The sequence below is a fragment of the Odontesthes bonariensis genome, chromosome 17, assembly GCF_027942865.1.
Source record: "Odontesthes bonariensis isolate fOdoBon6 chromosome 17, fOdoBon6.hap1, whole genome shotgun sequence".
Classification (NCBI taxonomy): Eukaryota; Metazoa; Chordata; class Actinopteri; order Atheriniformes; family Atherinopsidae; genus Odontesthes; species Odontesthes bonariensis.
The window spans coordinates 23,608,683-23,630,174 of record NC_134522.1 but is presented as its reverse complement, the minus strand read 5'-3'; the positions used below and the strand labels follow the sequence as shown (position 1 = coordinate 23,630,174).

The 21,492-nt window shown below is 41.2% G+C and overlaps 1 protein-coding gene across 2 annotated transcripts in view; it reads right to left on the bottom strand.

Annotated features, from left to right (window-relative positions):
• The window catches only part of slc8a3 (solute carrier family 8 member 3), a 131,951-nt gene extending 110,459 nt beyond the window's left edge, over window positions 1–21,492 (bottom strand). For both annotated transcript variants that reach the window (XM_075488095.1, XM_075488096.1), the window contains exons 1-2: window positions 20,772–21,492; window positions 12,374–14,240 (exon numbers count right to left, since the gene is read on the bottom strand). In XM_075488095.1, coding sequence (XP_075344210.1) covers window positions 12,374–14,154 — 1,781 coding nt within the window. In that variant the 5' untranslated portion in view covers window positions 14,155–14,240; window positions 20,772–21,492. The remainder of the gene's footprint in view (window positions 1–12,373; window positions 14,241–20,771) is intronic.

Sequence of the window (21,492 nt, the reverse complement as noted above, 5' to 3'; positions counted from 1 at the left end):
ACAATAGGTAGGATATTTTCAATTTAGTATATTCCCAGAAAATACTTTGGTATCACTATATATTGTATTGCACTATCATTATTACTGGTTAAAATAATCCTTACTTTTCAGAGAAAATTTGGTTCATTATAATTAAAACATGACATAATTTTTTAAGGGAAGCATCAACAGAACAAGTCTGACAGTGACAGAGATAACTAACATGTGCAAGGAAGTAAGATTGTCTGTCTGTTTGTATGTCCGTATGTAAGTATGGTACATATGCAAAAATGAGAAATGTTAGTTTCATACCACAGTGTACTGTGAAACTGGTGCTTCTGCAACCACACGCCAATTCCAGTAAATGATGCAACAAATGTAGCTACAATAATGAAAATGAACAACAAATGCAAATGAGCAAAAGCTAAAAGGAATAGATTTATGTAAACTGTAATAAGTATTGAGAGCGAGCAGACAATAAGAATAACATGGATTCACAGTAGCTCAGTTTCATAATGGTGCAATTAGCTTTATTTGGTAGTGAGAGGCAGTGGCCATATATGCAGTTTCTTGTTTTAGCTAAAAGAATACTTAACAAGAATCATAGCCAACAGTAAAACTAGAGAAAAATGCCACAATGCAAATAAAGAGTCTCAAAAATCCCAGCAGACGTTCTGCTAGCTCTGCAAAGTGCAAAGGATCGCCTTGATTTAGCTTTAAAGCACAAATAAAGCTTTTTTTTTAACAGCTGATGCTGAGGTCATGCCTGCTTTTACACCATGGAGCTGCTGCACCGACAGGAAAATGAGAAAGGACAGCAGAGGAGGAGAAAGAAGAGAAGGCATGGAGAAAAGGATGAAGGGTGGGGGTGAAATGCAGAAAGAGTAACGAGCAACTACTGATGCATTCTGGCGCATTTTCTGCTGCAGCACCCAGGGAATAAAAGCGAGTTCCCCCTAAAGGAGGTCCCCTGAGCTGCTTGCAGAGCATGCTGGTCCAGCCTGACACACATAGAGAAGGGCAAGAGGTGTAGCCCTGGGACTGTGGAGAGTCTACACAGTGAAACTGGAGTGAGATCACAGCGAATATCTTTTCCGGGTGTTTTGAAAGAATGAACTCCCCAACCGCGAGGATGAAGGGCTGTGTAGAAGAGGCTGCTACAAGCCCATTAATCAAAGAGAGAAAAGAAAGCTTCAAACAGAGTGTCCCTTCTTATGATTTACAGCTGAACAAAGCAAGGAGCCACTGACAGTTTCTATGACTTCGAAATCAACTTTTGTCAAGTCACTAAATCTTATATCGGACTACTTAAAAAAGGAGCTTCCTTGCACACATTTCTGTCATTTCAGCTTTTGCTTTTTCCTGGATTTACAACAGTTATGCATTTCCTGAATGACGAGACCACATGAGCACTGATGAACTTAGCTGATGAAGCTAACATCTAAAATAATGTCAAATTGATATTATCACTGATTAACCTGCCAACTGTTGTTGGCTACAACCATTTTTTAGTCAACTTAATGTCCAAAAAATGAATGAGGAATGGTGACGTATGAGGAAAAGTATATTTTTCAAATGAACTGCAAGTAATACTATTTTACATTTGAAACAAATACTGTACTGTGATCTGTTTTCTGTTGAAATATAATGTTAATGCCTCCAGTTTCTTAGATGGAAGGATGGTCCATTCATGGCTTGTAGAAATGGGGAGACAACAGTCTAGTCAGAGATCCCCAGACCTACCTCTCCCCAACCATCTCTTCCAGCCGGCTCTTCCGGGGGGGCACACCAAGATATTCCTCCACTGCAAGCCCCTCCCAGCTGACTGACCTCCTCCACTACCAACAGCTTATGGCCATAGGTGAAGGCTTGTCTGTCTTATAATGATAATCAATTAGATATCACTCTGTGTTGTTGGTCTGACAAAACAAGACATTCCCTCCAAAGAAAATCAAGTTTTTAACATTGTTAGCATGTCTATATTGGGATATGAGAAACACAGAATGCAGTAGGCCATGGCTGAGGGTTTCTACCACGGAACTGTATCATCAGGCTGGGAAAGGCTACAAAACCGTCTCTTAAGAGTTGGACAGCATGAATCCACAATCATTCATCAGACAGATTGAGTAGGGCTGGAGAAAATCCAAGTCCACTGTCACCGCAACAAGAATGATTGACAAAGTTTGCTCCAATATCAATAAGTGGAATAGTATGCAAGGTCACAAAGGAAACAGGGTAATTTTTAAGCAGCTACCGCTCTGTCCACCGTGAGGAGAACACTAAACAACAGCGATCTGCTTTACGGCCGCTCTCATATGCAGTTTGCTGAAGATCGCATGGACATTATTGTTTCATTATAATCATTAATTGAAAGAATAAATAATGAATTGTGCCTATCAACACGACATCAAGAGAAAATGGGTCATGTAGCAGGACAACAACGAAGTAAAATGAAAGTTAATGCTTTGAAATGGCCAAGTAAAAGTCTTGACCTTTTAAACCAAAAGAAATTTGTGGAGGGACCCGAAGCAAATAGTTCATGTTAGGCAACCCACCAAAATAAGATTTAGCTGTTCTGTTCTGTTCAAGCTACTTTCTTTTTTTTACAATCCAGTGTACAGGTTCGAATGAATATCTTTAGTTGAAGTTATTGATGGACAAGAGGGTCATGCTGGATCCTGAAAACCTCTCACATATTTGTCATATTGGATAATTTTCCTTAATAAAATAAGAAAATATAATATTGTTGTCTTTTTTTTTTAATGGGATTTCAGCATAACATACTGTAAAATCTGCCTGGTGGTCTATGGGAAGTGTTGCACCAAAGACCATATGTGAAAAAGGTTCAAAAGAGTTTGATAATTAAAAAAAGAAAAGAACCTCAGTTGAATTAATTCATTCAGCTTTACTGACTCTCATCTGCCTTCAGGGTTGTTCACTGAAGCATTTTGCATCCTGGTCAGACATAAAGTGCCACAAGAAAAAATTACACATTCAAATCACTGGAAAGATTTGCAAACACATCTGGTACTTTAATATGCTTCTCTGCTATTGTTTCAAGGACAAAATAAGATGACGACAGGAAACCAACAGCTCCTCTCATCTCCTGCAGCATTTTGCAATCTTAGCTCCCCTCACCGTGAGCCGTATTGATTTCTAGTCTTAATACTGCTGCGCTGCACATGGGGGAAGATGCTGTGGAGCAGGACTGGCCTTTATCAGCATATGAAGATGCTGGAGGTAGGTGCATGGGCAGGAAGGGCACCTCCGCCGGCACCACAGTCTGTTGCCCTGGCAGGCAGGGGATGAAACGGGAGCAGTGACCCATATTTAATGTAACTAGACTCTGTCTTATTTCATGTTCAAACCTATATACAAACAAGGGCATTGAACTTAAATACAAACCATATCAGAGATGAAGCATATACTGCTTAAGACAGTTTTTGCTAAAAACAAAAGTGATCTGCAGCAATTTTGTTTGTCTGTTAAGAGTCACTTTCTAATTTAAAGGTTTTAGTACATGTAAAGATTAAACAAGCAGTCGCAAAATGGTGCCTTGGCCTTCAGTCCTTACATTTTTCATCCTTTTCGCAATTTATAGTCATAGCAAAGAAAAACACTTACTGCAATGTCAAAGGTTTTATCCATCGCAACATAACAAAAAAAAACCTTGTGCTGCTAATTAATCCACAATTGTTGCTGCCCATTAATTTGGGAAGGGTTATAAGGCCATTTACAAACAATTTGGAGTTGTTATGTCATGTGCTGATGCTCATCTCAAGTAATATTCAACTAATTTTAAGACCTGTTAAGGACCAGATGGTTTTGTATTATTTCCTGATATGTAAAGCATCAGACATGAAAGGTGTGTATTATCTTTTTCACATTACTGTATACAAAAGATCAACTGATGAATAAATCAAGGAATCACTCAAAATATTGTTAATGGTAAATTCTGACCTATTCCTTAGTTCAAAATACAATGTTATACAGATGCACAAAACACAACCTCACCTGTGAATCTAAATCTCTTCCTCATAACACGCAGACAGATTACAGAGCTGTTTTCGCACGTAGTACTCTCCACAACAAGTGAACAGAACAGCCTTAGTGAAATCTGTGTAATGCCGCTTTACGTGTTTACTATGAACGTTTTTTTCTTCATCATCACGCTTTTACCATTTGTGCTGAAATACCTCCACACTTCCTGCCATCAAGCTGTAGAAATCACAGCCACTACAAAAAAAATAATAAATCCCACACACTGCATCTTACTTGTCACCTCAAGGAGGCCGGCATGAAACATTTTCCCAGCCGGCAGGTCCTATTTACAGCACATTGGATATGATTGAAGGCAGCATCAGAGTCTACTCCAAAACTAGCTGACTCTAATTAAAGGAACATATAGGATTGCACTCTACACTCAGGTTTCAGGCTGCAGATGATCACGTTGGGTGTAAGCAAGACTCTTTACGGTGCTGATATTTAGGGCATGTTTTACAGGGATCTGTGTTTTGTTTATGTTTTGCTCATGAGGCTCAGATTCGGTGCTTTTAAATTAGAGTAGCTTTCAGGTTTGAATCAGAATATAGGGCAAACACAGCCCTATATATTTCACACAGAGGTAACATTTGCCTCTTAATACTTACACTGACTGCAAAGCAAATCTGAGGCTGATGTAGATGTTATTAGATTTGCAAGGATCTGGTCGCAGCCGAACACATTGGGCCCTTTCCCACCTTTCAAAGCAGTCGAGCCTAAAGCTTAAGGGGTAAACATGTTGACCTGATGGGAGCACTGGAGGGAAAGTTACAAGGTTGCAACAGTAGTCCAGCCAACCACAGCAATCTAAAGACTCGCAGCAACATCTCTTTTCAGTCCTATAATCCAAAGAAGAAATTTGCAGTGAGACTTACTGAAAAAAGCTGTCCCTATGGAAACCGTCTGGATGGCAACACAGAAATAGACTGAACTGAAGCTTCATGCTTCCTGGATGCTTTGATTTGTCCAACTCCACCCTCACTTCATTTTCAGACTTACATTTCGCCAAAAGGAAGAGTGGAACACTTAAAGCTGCAGTCTGCAGGATTTGTTGTTGTCATACGTAAAGTCCTAATTTTTGGCATTTTAAGAGTTTACATGATCTATCAGAACGCTTGAAGTCGAAAACGGTGACCTCCGTAGTCGCAAAATGCAAGAAATGCTTATTTTTTAACCGAAAAATAAAAAGTTATTCAACTGTCCCGCCCCATCAAAACACATGAGAACTCGTGCACGCAGATGCGCATACACGACTCCTCATTCATCAACTCACCTGTCATTTGCGATCATGGAAGACACAGTAAGTAGACTAGCCCGTAATGAAGTTCAATAGTCTAGATAAATAAGCGTGGGGACGAGCCTACCTTGTATCGCGCGTGCACAATCGGTGATTGACAGGCAGCAGAGCCCAGCTCGTAACCTGATTGGTTACCTTTTACCGGTCCGGTCTGTAATTTTGTAAACAAACCTGCTGGCTTTGGAGGGACCTAGCGGGACATATAGGGGACCTAGAGAACTCTTTTTTTTTTGTATTGGGGTATTTAATGTACTACTTTCAGAATCCCCGGACAGTTCCAGGCATTATGCTTGAAAAAGAGTTGCAGACTGCAGCTTTAAAGGTAAATAAGGATTCATTCATGTTGCAGAATTACTTAAGCATTTTATTTCTTTGCCAAGGCAAGAGGCCAAGATATATTTTCAGTACCGGTAATTTGTCAGTAACTTATTAAAAAACTACCTGTCAGAATTTCTTAAAGCTTGGAGAAGTTCTGGGAAAAGAAAGAATGCATTCAATTTTGGTATAAATACAGATCACTTTTAAATTGCAATATTAAGTATTGGACTTTGTGGATGGTACACTCTTGTTGTTTGGTTCCCAGTTTTAAATACTACAACATTGCAGTTGAATATTTTGACAGACAAATGGACCAAAATGTGGTCTTACCTCCATCCTTATTCTAGTAGCCTGGAACGACCTTGAAAAAAAATTTGGGAGCCTGAGTATATGATTCCTCTAAGATTTACACACAAACACAAAGCGGGAGACACACCCTGAGCTAAATTGTGTCATGAATAAGCTTTAGCTTGACTGCATTCCCCCAAAACCATGACATGGTGCGTGAGTGTGTGTATTTGTATGTGGAAGTGCATATTTGAACTTAAGCCAGACTGATATTGTGGTTCTTTTAGACTAATTTTTTTTTTTATTCATACTGGATTTGTTTAAACTGTGACATGACATTATTCACCAAAAATGAGTTTAGATCACTTCACATTCCCCTGTCATAACAAGCATGTCTGCAATTAGATTTAAAAAATTTAAAAAACTTACTAAAAAAGACCAAGATGTGATTGCATTTGAAGATGAGATTAAAATACATAAAATATTCTGAACAATAAGGGGACATATTAGTGATTCATAAGAGGACAGACGTTACATGTACAACAACATAGGAAAAGTACTAAATACGACAAGCTGAGCGTGAGAGGGTTCTAGTAGTATGAGAGAGCTGGCAGCAGGATAGTAAGGTAAACCTCATGGGTCCCTTCCAGGATGTTTGAAAAGTGCTGGCAGGGAGTGGAGCGTAGTAGTCAGCAGGATGAGGAACGGCGTAAACATGTGTTCTGTCAGTCATGTAGCCAAAAGGGGTCACAGTTACACATTCCTGAGATATTAAGGAAAAATTTTGGAAGAGGGAGTTGGAGGAGGTGGAGCATAGAACAGGGTAAAGGGCTAATTCATGTTTCGTACCATGAGCAAAATAGAACCTCATATATCATGCTAACAATATAAAGATATAAGGCGGATCCCATGCAGAGGCATGCTCATACAGGCATGAACACAGTGGTAATTACTCTACATGATTCAGGTCTGTGTGCTGCACACCACTCATTTGTTTATGAATCTATCAGTGCCTAGTTAAACGTCCATCTCTCCAGGGATAGAACTTTTCCACTCTACTGCTGTGTCGCTATGTTATTTTCACCTCGTCAAAGGACACAGAAGTTGACGACCTATCATTCCCAAACTGCATAACCTTCCCAGGAAGATGTAAGTCTGGGCGTCATAAGGAACTCAAAAACTGGCATTTATCTGTCTATAGTTATTGTTAGGCTGTCCCAATCTTATCTTCAGAGTAACATTAATTAGCAGCAACATTAAAAGCACTTAAACCTCAAACAGACACAGTGAAACACACCCCCCCCCCCCCACACACACACACACACACACACACACACACACACACATTGGAAGCCAACCCCACGAGCAACAGGGCCCAGAGGATCAACTAACATCTCAGTACCAGACATTTAAGGACTTGATCAGTTGTTCTCTGTCCACGCCCTGATAAGTCAGAGTAATTTTGGCATCACAACGAGGACCTACTTAATATTAGGCAGGTGATCACAATGTTAAAGCAGATCAGTGTTTATGCATCCTTAAAAATGTTTGGGAAGTTGGTACCTTTGTTAACAAGACCTTAAGTATTTTATTCAATCAAAATAACATAACAGGCAGATCAATATTGTATTTCTCCATGTCAGTAGTGTGATAATGACCCTGAGGAGAGCTTTCAAGGGGGTGTAAGAAACATCATTGTAATTATGCTTTCAGTGAATATTCTGCACATTCATTCCCTTAGGTTTGTGTATGGATGTGTTCCCATGAATCTTGTAGTATGCTTTTGGATGAAGCTGTCACTTCCACTGCTCCTCTTTGTCTTTTTAATGGATGCACAGAAAATCAAATTCATCTCTATCTGAGTGTAATTATGGAAATTTTAGGAGATTTGATGGAAGTTCTGTAGCAGCAGTGTGCCATTCTACACAAAAAATCCAGAAGCCTCTGGGGAGAGAGGCAAAGATTTGAATATTAATACTTGAGCATGTTCAAGCAAATGAAAAAAAAAATCCTTGTTTTAATAGTTGAACTGAATAATGCCCCGTATGTTTTAAGCTATCATATGACTTTATCATTAATTCATATTGAGTACATTAAATAACATTAACTATAGATGATTTAATATCCACAATATGTCTTAGTCTGTCCCTTGCAGCAAAAGTCACCTCTTGTTAACTGTATATTGGCCATATGACTACACAAATACGAGTTTCATTTACATGCTTTCCATATACTGTACATTTACTCTCTTATTTGGCTAGTATGAGGTTCTTAAAAGTAATACCCAATGATTTTGGAAAATGAAGCCCTCCACTGAGTTGCTGAGAGAAAATATGAGTGCCACTTATATCAGAGCGTTAATAGCTAAAGCCAGGTTAGCTAACAGTTGCATGATGCCAGATTAGCTAACTGCCACCCTGGATTCATGCAACACTTAATAATCTGTATACCAGGAATTGCCTACTGATCGGGAGGTGAATTGCCTTGCGTATCCGACATCCCGACGGAGAACTTCCAAAGGTTTAACAGCCTCTCCGTGACCACGGAGTCAGATTGACGGACAGCGACGGAGAAGCATACTGAGGCCTTAATAGAATAGAATAGAATAGAATAGAACTACTTTATTCATCCCAGCTGGGAAATTATTTTGCATTAGCAGCGTACAGACAGTAAAAATAAGAATAAGAATAAGAATAGAAATAAAATAAAATAAGATAAAATAAAATAAAATAAAATAAAATAAAATATAAAATAAATAAATAAAAATATATGTACATCAAAGTGCAACAATGCAGTTCTGCGGTTATGCAGTTATGGTATTGAGATACCATAATGACACTTAACTGTTAGCTTAAGTCTATTTTGTTAGTTTTAGAGCTAGTTTCTATTTTAACCCACATAAAAAAACAGAACTATTCTTTTAAAAGCTTTGAAAATATCAAACTAAATCTAGATTTTTTTTTTTTTTTACACAGATTGTCAATATCATGGAGCATCAATTTATTTCTTTAACTCTGAAATGTGTGAGGAAACTGACTGATTTCTGATCAAGAGTTGCTGCAGAATCTCTTCAACTTGAGTTCTTCCTGCTTTATTGAAATGGTCTGAAATTTACAAGACAGTCTACTAATTGTCGCAGATTACTAGTATTTACCTGTTTACAGCAGTGTTTCCCACACATAGACTAATTCGTGGCGGTGCGCCACAGATTAAACACCGGCCGCCACATATTGCGTTTCGTTATTTTTTTTTTTTAACGCTATTTAAAAAATACTCGTATTCGTTAAGCTGCATTTCATTTCCCTGCTCTACCTCCGTCTCTCTGTCCCTCGCGTCTCTCTCGCTTACGGTAGGCGTCCACTATTCCGGCACGTCAAGCCGTATTCAACGCATTCAATTCATTTTCAATGAAATCCAGCCGATCGTTGTCGCCGTGCTCGCAAAGCATGCTGGGATTCCGGCACGGCGAGCGGCGGACCTGAGGCACGTCAAAAAGTTGGGCTCGGCCGAACTTTATGCAAATTTGCCACGGCAGACGGAGTGCGTTATCCAATGACAGTAGATCATGTGATCTCCTGTGTCGCATCAGCAGCAGCAGCACAATAGCAGCTCTCCTCGCTCGCAGATCCACAGCCATGGTGAAATACGAAATAATGTTCCATTGCTGACGATTTATACACATTCATTTCCCTCCAAAACTCAAATTTTTAGAGGGAGAAACTTCGGTTGGTTAAAATCACAAGTTATTTACTTTCCCCCGGAGCCCCTATGTTCTATCTACAACTTCGTATACAAGCTCCTCTGTACACGCCCACTGCAGTAGCAACACGGCAAGACTAGGCATCCTATCCGGCGAGTTAAGTTGACGTGCCGGAATAGTGGACGGCTACCGATAGCCTACTCACACACACAGCCCCTCCCCTCCGTGCTTGCTAGCTTCAGCGTCGCGTTAGATTAGCTCAACCGAAAGAATTCACGAAAGGTTGGTATCACGTGCACCTTTATAAAATCACACATTAAAAAGTCCTATAAAAATATTTTATATTTTTAATACAATGTTGTCCCGTCCCGTCCCGACCCATAGCAAGCGATTACGCCTTCTTTATAAAGTTAACTAGTCGCAAGTTTGCCGTAAAAAAAAAAAAAAATGTAGTTGGGTTTGTCGAGGTCAAAACACTAGCAGCTGTGAATCAAATAAAGTAGGTTTTTTAAACTCTTACACTGAATGTTTGCTGCTTCAATCCAGATGAGTATTGAAAAATATTTTCCGCGATTGAAAGAGAGAAGTGCGTGTTGAGGATGAGGACCAGCCTGAACCGGAGGTATCAGTCTGAAACAGCTGAACAGTCCGACCAGTGTAATTAGCTATGTTATTAATTTGTTTACAATGAAGATGTGAAAATCTGCAGATAAGCCGCACCTGTGTCACCCACCGTGACACAGGTGTCACACATCCTTACGTCCTCCATAATTTTCCTTGATGGAGAAATTATCCAGGTTCTTAAGTCCCAATGTGACATATAGCCTATGTCACATTACAGATCTCTGACAGTGGGGGGTGGTATTTTGGAAAAAAATTCTGAAATGGGTTCTATGTGGTCTATTTAGAATTTTAATTTAAGTAGAAATGGGTCTGGGTTCTTATGGGTTAATACAATAAAGTTATGTGTGACCAATTATTAACGAAGGAATTATTTTGAAGAATTTTTTACCCCCCCCGTGGCCCACCACCACCACCACACATTGCCTTCACATCTGTGGGAAACACTGTACAGGTGTATGGTTCTGGTCACAGCGGGGCCATGCAGCACAGTACAAGTACTTAACGATATGCAGTATGCAGACTGATACTCTGTGATCAGACTCATCATTCTCTCACAATGCCAACAACATCACAACTGCACAATAGTGTCACCACATCTCTCTCCCCTCAACTCCCTCAGCAGCCTTCCGGCACGGCCAAAAAAGAAAAGAAAAAAAACTTCTCTCACATAAATCAAGCAAAACCCTGGGAGCTCAGCAGGCCTCAAGAGCATGCTGATCACCCCGACACTCATTCCTCTGTCACCAGTTTTCTGGGCTGTCTGAGCCCTTGGGAGCACTCAACCTGGAGCACAGACCCTGCCAGTCAGCCACAACAGACCAAGAGGTCCTGATTGGCAGGGTAGGAGATGTTGCAGATACATGTCTCTTTGATTCTGTGCATGTAGACCAGTGTGGGAGATGCAAGTGGAATGCGAGTTGCAAGCTGTGAAATAAACAATTCTGAATTTCTCAGGAAGTGCAATCTTCAAGAGCAGCTTCATGTAATTGTGATCAAATGTTGTGGAGTCATTGCAGACATGGCCCTGACATTCTTTGTACTAATGTCCAATATGCTGCTATTACTGCAACACTGCCAAAAATGCCCACTCAGTTGTAAGACTATGTGTTTTTGTAGTGCAGTATTGTACACAGATGGTACAGCTGACAAGGCTACATAACACACGCAATTTACATAAGACAATTTACATAAGACAATTTACATAAGATCACTATTGCTCACAGAGGCTTACTACAAAAAATCCAACCTTTTTATACATGGCTGCCCCCAGAAGGAATCAAATCTCATTGTCTCATCATTCATCACGGCACCATCTACCTACTGAATTAAAACACTGTCACTGATTATATAGATCTAAGCCAGACCTCTGAACTTTAGTGTGATTCATTCTTTTAAAGCGTTTTTCTATCTGTTCCTCCTGCTTTGTGTCAGTTTAAACAGACAGGACAGAGATGATGAAAAAAGGGAAAGAGCAAAAGTCCAGAGTTTGACTAAACCAAAGCAACAGGGATTAGATTGGCATGGGATGGGTTACTTATGGCCTTCCTGTTTCCGCAGTTGTGTGACGAACCCCAGTTGAATCCCTGCTGCGAGAGACACACATGGGATTGCTACCAAAGCGCTCTGATGACAATAAAAATCTCCTGACAGGAAAACAAGTGGATATACGGTAGAGTGCACGCTCAGATGAGAGACTATGCTGTCTAACCAAGAAAATAAGCAGTTCACAGAGTGATGACTGCAAATGGCATATGAATAGTTCACCAAAGTATGCTCTAAATTAAAAGATGTCAAGAGGCGAAGAAGACAGAATCTTTGTGTGAAAAGCAAATGCTGAATGAGCTTCTGACAGGCTGGAAAAGAGCTTTGATCATATTATGTACTGCAGCTATTTCGTGACAGGTTTACCACCTCAAACTGCAATTCAAAAGCGACACACAAATCAATGGCTGCAGAAACTAGAGTCAAAAATATTATGTACTTGTGACTCCAAAATGCGTTTAATGTTTTATTTAGTCAACTTTGTCGTTTAAAAAAAATCTGCCACTAACCAATCACAAATTGCACACAGCTCATTAATAAAACCAACTGCTCCACAAACAAGAGAAAAAAAGGGATAGTCCTACCAGGTCTCGTCATTTTTGAACTCGAGTTCTCCATAGGTGTCTTCAAAGTCCTCTCCTCCACCTTTGGCAAGTCCCTCCGAGGTGCGATAAGGCACAATGACAGTCCCCCTTGCACCGGAAGTCCTCAACACTTTGACCTCCATTATACCGATGCTCTCACTGACATGGACTGAGCTGCTCTCAAAAGTGAAAATGCCCGAATGATCGTCATCAAGAATTGTCACAGTGGCCACAGCGGGGAATCCTAGCATGGCCTTTGGGTATGGGAGACTGTTGGGGGACAGTACCTCATCTTCAGTTTCCAAGACACGTAAATTACTGAGCCGCACAAAGAAGTGCTCATCCTCTTCAAAGATGTCGTCATCTATGATACCAATGCTTATTTCCTTGATCATCTCTCCTGGTTTGAACACCACTGTACCCTCTGAGAACTCATAGTCTGCTCCAGCATTAGCCGAGCCATCCTCCGTTTTATAATCCACGTAGATTGTCTTGTTGATGTCACCGCCCTTTCTAATGATGGTCAGGATGGCAGCACCACAGTTCTCGAGGCACTGGTAGACAGCAGGCTCAAAAGCAATCCGAGACACGTATTCTTCTGGTTCTTCCACATGCACCTCCTGCACGCTGACACTCTTCTTCGCCTGTTCTGCAACATGTTTCTTCAGGATATTCCCAGCGCCTGTCATCATCCGTGTAGCTTGGATACGGTAGAAGGCACGGCTCTTTTGCTGGTGCGATAGAGCATAATAGTTGGCCATCTCGACCAGCTGATCCAACTCTTTCTCTGGGTACTTCTGCTTCAGATCTTTTAAGATGCGAATCATGTCGTGACGGGATTCATCTACCTCTTTGCTCTCGATCAAACCTATCAGATTGCTGGCCACACCTCCATCCATGAAGTGAGAGTTGACCATCTTGCCATCCATCTCAATTCCCTTGGAGCGCTCGGTCTCTGTCTCAATGATGACGCCTCTGTGTTTGTCAGTGCGATACTTCTTGTGCATGTACTTGTAGAAGAGTAGTCGTCTGTCTGCTACCCAGGCAAGAGTTACGCAGATGGGGAAAAAGGCCAGAGTGACAAGGCCCTCCCACACCTGGACTACATTGGGAGAAAACACAGCCAGGATCATGTAGAGCCAGATGTAAGCAAAAATACTCCAACCTGCAGTGATAAAGAACACTCTGAGATGCTTGACCTTGCGTACTTCTCCTTGGGGGATGACAGACACACAAAGGCCAATAATGACAAACATGTTAAAGGCTGCGCTGCCTACGATCGTGGCAGGCCCAAGCTCACCAGATTTGAACTCATGTCCACAAACCTCAATGACAGAGAGCAGAATCTCAGGGGCAGATGAGCCCAAAGCCATGAGGGTGAGGTTGGAGACTGTTTCATTCCACACCCTGATCGTGGTGGTGGTTGTTTCTCCATTGGGCCTTTTGATGACAATTTCCCTCTCCTGGGAGGTGATGACTTCAATGGCTGCCATAAAGCGGTCAGCAATGATGGACACTCCGAGAAACATGTAGATCAAGGCCACAAAATAGACAATGACCCGAGCAATCTTGTCTCCCATGGAGGGGTCCACTGGATACCAGATGGGGAGGATGATCCCCTTTTGACACTTTGAGCTCCCTTTGCATGTGGCATTGCTAGGGCTGACCAGAGGACTCGGAGTGGTCCTGGCCTCAGAACAAAGGAAGGCTACAGCCACAGAGACCAGCCCCAACCAGAGGCAGGCTGACGACCCTGGTTTTACAGGCCTTGAGCCCTCCATGCACCCTCCTTCGTCTCAAGGGTCCTTACCACACTAAAGGTCCCTCTGAGATCCAGCACTGGGCTGTACTTTACTCCAATCACCACCTAAACATAGAGAGAAAAAATATACAAATTTTACATCATGACCTCATTACAAAAACCATTGAATTTAGCTTCATGTCAGAAACAACAGCCAGACAAAGAAAACTGTAGTAAAGCATTATTGAGGAACAATCAATTCAATAATGAATTTATGACATAATGGAAGGGATGTCCAATCTTGTGGTATTTTCACACTGTTTTAAATCCCTTCTATTAGTACAAGTGTATAAGATTGTGTGTTTGCACAGGGAGAATTTATTTTTCTTCTTTATCCAACCATCCTTCTGTATGACTTCAGCGGGTATCTGCTTCCCTTTCACAAACAGCACTTTCATGGGACCATTATGTTTTTATCTATGTAATGTGGGCGGGAAAATACTTTCCCCTGCTGCTGAGAAATTCATGAGAATTTTTTCGATCTGTAAACCACTCTGTGAGAAATATTGGTAAAACCAGGCTATCAAAATCATAGCTGAAATGCTAATTTCCACCATATTTTATTTTTAGTTTAGATGTAGATGTGTGCACCCAGTAATGTGAATTTGAGCGTGATTGTCTGAAATCTCAGGGGTAATATACAGCCTGCAACCAAACTGCTCACTCAGCAGGCGCGCTGTGTTGCCAAACTAAGCAGTGTCCAAAATGTTGCATTGGCAAAAAAATCAGCAGAGGGGAGGCAGGACACCACCAGGAAGCAAACTGGAACAAAGGTACAGATGCCCAGTTCACAGCATTATATAGTGAGCCCTAAATGCACACTTAACACTTCTGCAAGAAACAGCAGCATTACAGTAACAATGCAGACATTGTCCAAATTTATAAAAGCTCAAGCGTAGCATCTTAAGCACCTTTTCAGCTCTTCTGGGACTTTACTATTCTTTTGAAGCCAGCAGCAGAGGGAGCATGCTGAACAGCTGACCGTCCCAAACTTATCGCATGACATAACACAAGGGATTTACTGTATAGGCTCTCTCTGGTGCCAAATTATTTGGTGGTTTGGGAGGTTGACAGAGACCTTTCTCCAACCTCCGCAACACATTTGGATCCTAGAGGATCGCTGGTAGTTTAGTTTGCGTTAAAATGGTCTCTTATGAGAGATTCAGACCATGTAGGTCAATCATTGTGTTCTGAATTCAAAGGGGGATTACAGTATTTTATCAGTGTAACACTTGTTTCGCTTTGCTTTTGTTGAGCTAAATCTACTCTGAGTCTTTCTACATTTTGTACCTGCAAGTGCATTCTTGTGTTCTGATTCTTGGCTACCGCCAGGGACACCAGCACAGTCAAGTGTACTCTTAATAGATAATCCGGACAATAGTATCCATTAAACTGCTTGTTTTATACTATGCAGTGCTGAATTTTTTGGGGGGTTATCTCTCAATAGAATATCTGGAAAAGGTGGACGAGCGAGTTTAAATATCTGACCAAATTCTGTATAGAGGTGTGGATCATGCAAACAGAAGGTGGCATATTTGAAGTTTTACCAATTACCAATTTAAAGCCCAGATAATGTCTGTGGAACCTGAGCAGTGCAAACACAATCTGCAATAAACTAGCAAAATTTCTGCCAATGCCTTGTGTGCAAGCAGTGACAAAAGCAATTAATCTACTGTGGAATAAATTATCCCTAATAACTTGAATTTAATGGTTCATAGGTACAAATAATTACATCACTGGCAATATTACTGTGTCTTCTGCATGATCATAACCTTGATAACACTCAAAGAGATAAGCCTTTGCAGAGGAGCTTTTTTTTTTTGCAAGTGATGAAATTTAAAAACAGGAAATGAAATTCCTAAGATGTTAAAGAAAATATGTCTATTGTAGAGCAGTACACTGATCTGGGGGAAAGAAAATGAGTTGACAGCAAATGGCAGCACAAGCTGCAGACAAGGAACTAGAATTTAACTGAATCAGCAGAGCCATTTCTGTGGACCGCGGCCAGCTATGCAATCCCTGTGAGAATCAACAGCATAGAGCACAAACGAAAACAACGGGGAGATAATGGAGTGACTAAGTTGAAAGTTAATAAAAGAAAAGTTGTGTTTGAAGAAATAAGGACTTTGCACTTTTGTTTGGAATATTTCAATTTCTCACACAGCTAAACAAAATAAAAGTGAACTTTTAAGAATGAAAGATGTGTGTATGCATGTCACCACCATGCAACTATTAAAGTGGTAGAACTGACCGCAGATATAAATAAGTCATTGAAGGCACCGTGAGGCTGAGGGAAGCGACTCTTCCTGTTTTAGAAATAGAGCAGCACAACTGACCTGCCAGCCTCCTCTCATTTTATTTATTGTGTGGTGGCTGGTTGGACTGGATGTGCAGAAACTGCAATGAGGCATACAGGATTTAAAGCCCAGGGACAGCCTCTTAATAAGTTACATCCTTAGGAACGATTAAAATCACTGGTCATGTAACTGCCAGGTGACACTTTGGAAGAGAAGCAACATCAATCTGAAATGTAAGATCAAAATAAACTCTTTTTTTTCCCGCATAGCAAAAATGACTTTGTCCACACGATGATTTTGGCAATCCTAGAGAGGCATGTCAGATCTTTGTTGCTAAATGCATAGTTATATTGGTTTGTTTCTCTTCCATGCTGTGCTTAGCAGATATAGTGCAGTTAGTGTTTAGCATTTTTTGCTCAAATGTGCTGCCTGCTGCTGTTTGTGAGAGCAGTGAGAATGATCAGAAACGCTCCAAAGAAGACCTAGGTGTGATCGTATGCTGTTGGTTTAAAACTACATATGAAGCCTTTCTCAGGTGTTGTTGATAAAACAATATTGATCATAGCTCCTTTGACTGAGCTGTAACTCTGAAATGACTTCTCCCAGAGTAGACCCAAGCCCACTGGCCTTACGCTAATGCAGGCCAAAATAAACAATAATATGCGCCCTCTAGTGGTCATAACAGCATCTGCATGTGAATTGAAAAATGTCATCCTTGAAGGTAACTACCAACCAAGTAGTTTTGCTTTCTAAGTTTAACCAAGTTATATTATTGCATAAAAGCATTTTAGTAAAGTGATGCCATGTTATCAAACTAAACAGTTGTCATACGTCTTGAACGTGCATTTCAATTGGTTGCAGTTGGTTGATTGAAAGCATTCTGGGTAACAGACCATCCAATCTCCCTTCTACCTCCTTATGAGGATTTTATTGCTTATTCAAGGAAAGATTTCAGAATTATGCTCATATGAGTCTTATTTCCCTTCTGCTGCTTGTAAGGGCAGTACTACAGCACTGCACGCTGTTATGGCTCATATTGAAGAGTATGAACAAACGACCGTGGCTGTGTCAACTGGAGGACTTGTCAGTAACTCCCAATGCTTTTAACGCTCCGCTGCAATTTCTTGCAGCTATAATGCAGACGCCGGGAGACTCCAAATCTAATGTGCGTCGTGGAGAACAGAAAGAGAGTGATGAAAAGCAGTAAAATGTGTTCAGTCAGCCTGGATAAACAGAGGTGAACAAAAGCTGCACACAAGCCAAGAATCCAGGAGAAAACTACCAGAGTGGCATAGAGGGTTTTAAGATGTAAGGCCGTACAACACAGAAGCAGTTTCTTTGTAACTACATCCTGTCTTGTCTTCTAAATTTAATTTTTTTTTTCTTTTCAGGAACACAGTTGTGCTTCAAAATGACACATTAAATCATACACATTACTTACACTATTCTACCACCCATTTTACAGATAAGCACATCCCTTGCAGGTGTATAAATACATTTTAAAAAATCCTCACTATTAGAGTTTAAAATGAGCAACTGAGAAAGTAATTTTAGAGATGCAAATAATCTTGGGTAGCAATATAAAGTTTATCACAGTAATTACATTAAGCACTGAGGCCCTTCAGGTATATGACCTCACAAGGATTTTGTATTTGAAAATTGATTTCCTATCTCCACACAAATTGCATTCGGGCGCTGCGAGACAGAGGAGAGTAAACCATCCTGTTTCCCGGCGTGCATCGCCGTTACAACCATGACCCCTAAATTAGGAGCTACACGAAAACAATCTGCATACTAACTGCTGCTTTAAGGGCTGGAACTTATGTTGTGAATGCAAAGGAGCTCGAGCGAGACTGTTCAGCAACAACCAAAAAGTGTGCAAATGAGCAGAAAAGACAGAGTTGCTCCACATTAACGCAAGAGCCACACTGTGAGTGACATCTCTAAATTAGGGTTGACAATCAGCGATGAAGTTTCCAAATTAAAATCCAACGCTCTTCAAACGGATGGCTGAGGGTGAGAACACTTTAACTCCATTCACACAAACATTATTTCCTTTGGAAATTGGAAGTAATGTCTAATTGATAGGATATTGCGAAAGTCTTTGATCTTATTTCCCTGGAATCCAGAATAAGTGGAAAAAAGATTATGCTCACTTGAGGTGGTGTTATACTGTATGTCTAGTCTCTAAGAGTACAAGTTTAGAAATCAGACTACAGGGTTTCTATTTCAGGCAAGTTGGACAATATTGACTGATTAGGAGTAACTAAAATCAAATTAAATATTGTCAAACAACAATAATTATACCAATTTATATAAAAAAAAATATCAACAATATCATTAAATTTAGTGGTGATTTTATTGATATCACATTTCAAGTTGAAAAATACATTAAATTTCCTGAAGTTTATTACTGTAAAGGTGGAAAGTTTTGAGCCTAATCATAGGCGGCAGTCAAGAAACATATAGCCTCCATTTAAGCCCTGACAGATGTAATTCCTTCCAGGTTTTAGGAGTCTTACGCTTGAAGGCATCTACGCCTGCAGGAGAGTGGATTTGTAGTAAAAATAACCTAGAGCAACATTCAAAATTTCAAAATAAAATGGTGCCAAATTAATCATCAACTAGTCGATGTAAAGTGCTTAAAGACTAAAGAAAAAAAAGATCAGGCAGGAACCTTCAGGAAACAATCTGCCAGTTACTGAACAAGATTAACATTCTTACACATGGAATGTTATGTCACTACACAGAAAGAAATCAGTGTTTCATCTCTAAATCATAAAGTAAAGTTCACAGAAAACTACCCTGTAAGGTACAGAAATTGTCCTTCGGTTTGTAGATCTTCGTCTTTTAAAGGTACAAAGTCATCACTGAAAACTAAGCGCTCATAACCTGCCTCACAGCAAGGAGGTCCCTGGTTTTAATCTTGGCTGAGGCCTCTCTCTGCACACTGCGTGTTGCACCTGTGCCATTGTGGGCTTTCTCCGGGTCCTCCGGCTTCCTCTCACAGTCATATACTCCCACATTAGGCTAACTGCTGACCACCCAAACGTGACGGTATGTTTTTGTCACAAGAGTGCAAAACTGTCCTTTTACAAGTTTCAAAGAACAGTGCTTGTACCACATAATGGTACAGCTGGAGTTTTTATGGGACCACTCCTGCAGTTTGACTTGACTGAGTTATGATATCTGATGGACAGAATAATTTGGATAACTTTTGTTTTCTTGCTCCAAGTTGTATTCTGATCTATATCCAATGTTTTCTAACAGCTAGTTGGATTAAAAAAAAGATAATCTAATATCAACATAAGCGTCTGGTAAATTATTTTTGCAGTCTTTATTATTTTATGCTGTGGGGGAAAAAAATCAATTGATGGATAAAATCATATACAAACAGCCTAGATTTGCCCCAATCACACTCAAACTTCAAGTTAAACACGATTTTACTGTAAAGTTTCTATTATGGAGTTGGCATTTCTTTCTCTTTTTTCTACTTTGTGCATCTTTAAGTAATCACTGTGCACAACCTGCTGGGCTATATCTCCTGACCGATGCAGATAGCAATATGGCTGAGGCAGTGCTGAGAGGAGAGAGCGGCTGCTCTGCCCACAGATCTCTTTCCCTGTCCCTATATTTGGGAGGGGGGTCTTGTTTAAGGAGGCTATTCGAGACCCGCATAAACACGGACTCAGCACCGCGAGCCTCAGCTGTTGCTGATTAATCATCATGAGGCCGTTTGCTTCTCCATACCAACGTCGGTCCTACCTGAAGGGGGAATCCCTGCTGGAACACCCATAGGCCCGCACTATAACTTATAGGCTATGGGGTGCGTGCAGGCCTGCGAGCGTGAACTCCAAACACTGAAAGGCAATGCTGGAGAATCCCCAGATACAAGGCAAAATAAAGCACGAGCTTTACGGGTGAAAACGTGGAAATCCAGGTGTTCAGCCAATCAGCAACAGGACGAGCTCGGCAGCCTGTAACAACCGGGATCCGTTACCTGTCTTGACAGACGCCAATTATTATAAAGTCCCACCCATCTAGACGGTATCACGAATCCATTTCAGCCCGATTAAATGGTTCGTATCAGCGCGACGGTGAGCAGGCAGGCGGGTTACAGGAGCCTGTGCAGGATGAAGCGCTCCGGAGTGACGGACCCCATCCAGTCCACATCACTTATCGATATTTGCATCTCAAAATGCGTCTCGTGTGATTCCTGCCCTGTCACATTATGTTATTAAACAAACATGTCTGTCCTTTATCCCTCAGTTTTCATGGCGGAACATTCATTAGAACCTACCTGGATTTGTATGTCGAGGAGTTTATGTGGAGAGGCTGTGGAATAGCTCCTGTCCGCCCCCCTTTCTAGTTTTTTTTGCAGTGTAGAACAGCTTGCCAACAGTCTCACAATAGGATCGTTTAATTTGAACGTGCTCCTCGGAACAAAAGCCTCCAGGAAAGCCGCTGTGTCGTCCTCATGTATGGGAGAGCAGGTTCCCAGCCTGCTCAGAGTAGCCTATGGATCAAACCGGCCAGAGGGGTGATCGCCTTTCGTCCTCTCCTGCCTTGGCGCCCTCCTTCCCAGATCCTCACTGTCTGACGGATGGACCGAATGGCAAAGCTGTCAGTAACGAGGGAGGAGGAGGGGTGGGTATTTTAAGATTGCACCCTTGGTGAAGATGGATCTTATTGAGCCCGTCCGCGCGGCTCTTCCTTCTCCTGCAAGCCGTGAATCAGCGCTCTCCTCCTCCTCCTCCTCTCGCCGCCGCGGTAACGCAGGAGATCTCTGCGGGCACTGCTGCCTTCCGCACAGAAATGACACCCCGCAATCAATTGCCTATCAAACGCCGCTTTTCCTCAGATGTGCGCTCAGCTGTTGAGTATTACTGACTGGAAGTTGCCAGGGATGTCTGCTGGACTTTGCGCAGCATCTGACTGACGGCTGTTCTAGCCTCGCGCTGCCTACCAGTCCGTCTCATTGGCTTCTTGGGATGAGTTTTATCTGTGGGCCGTCATCCTCG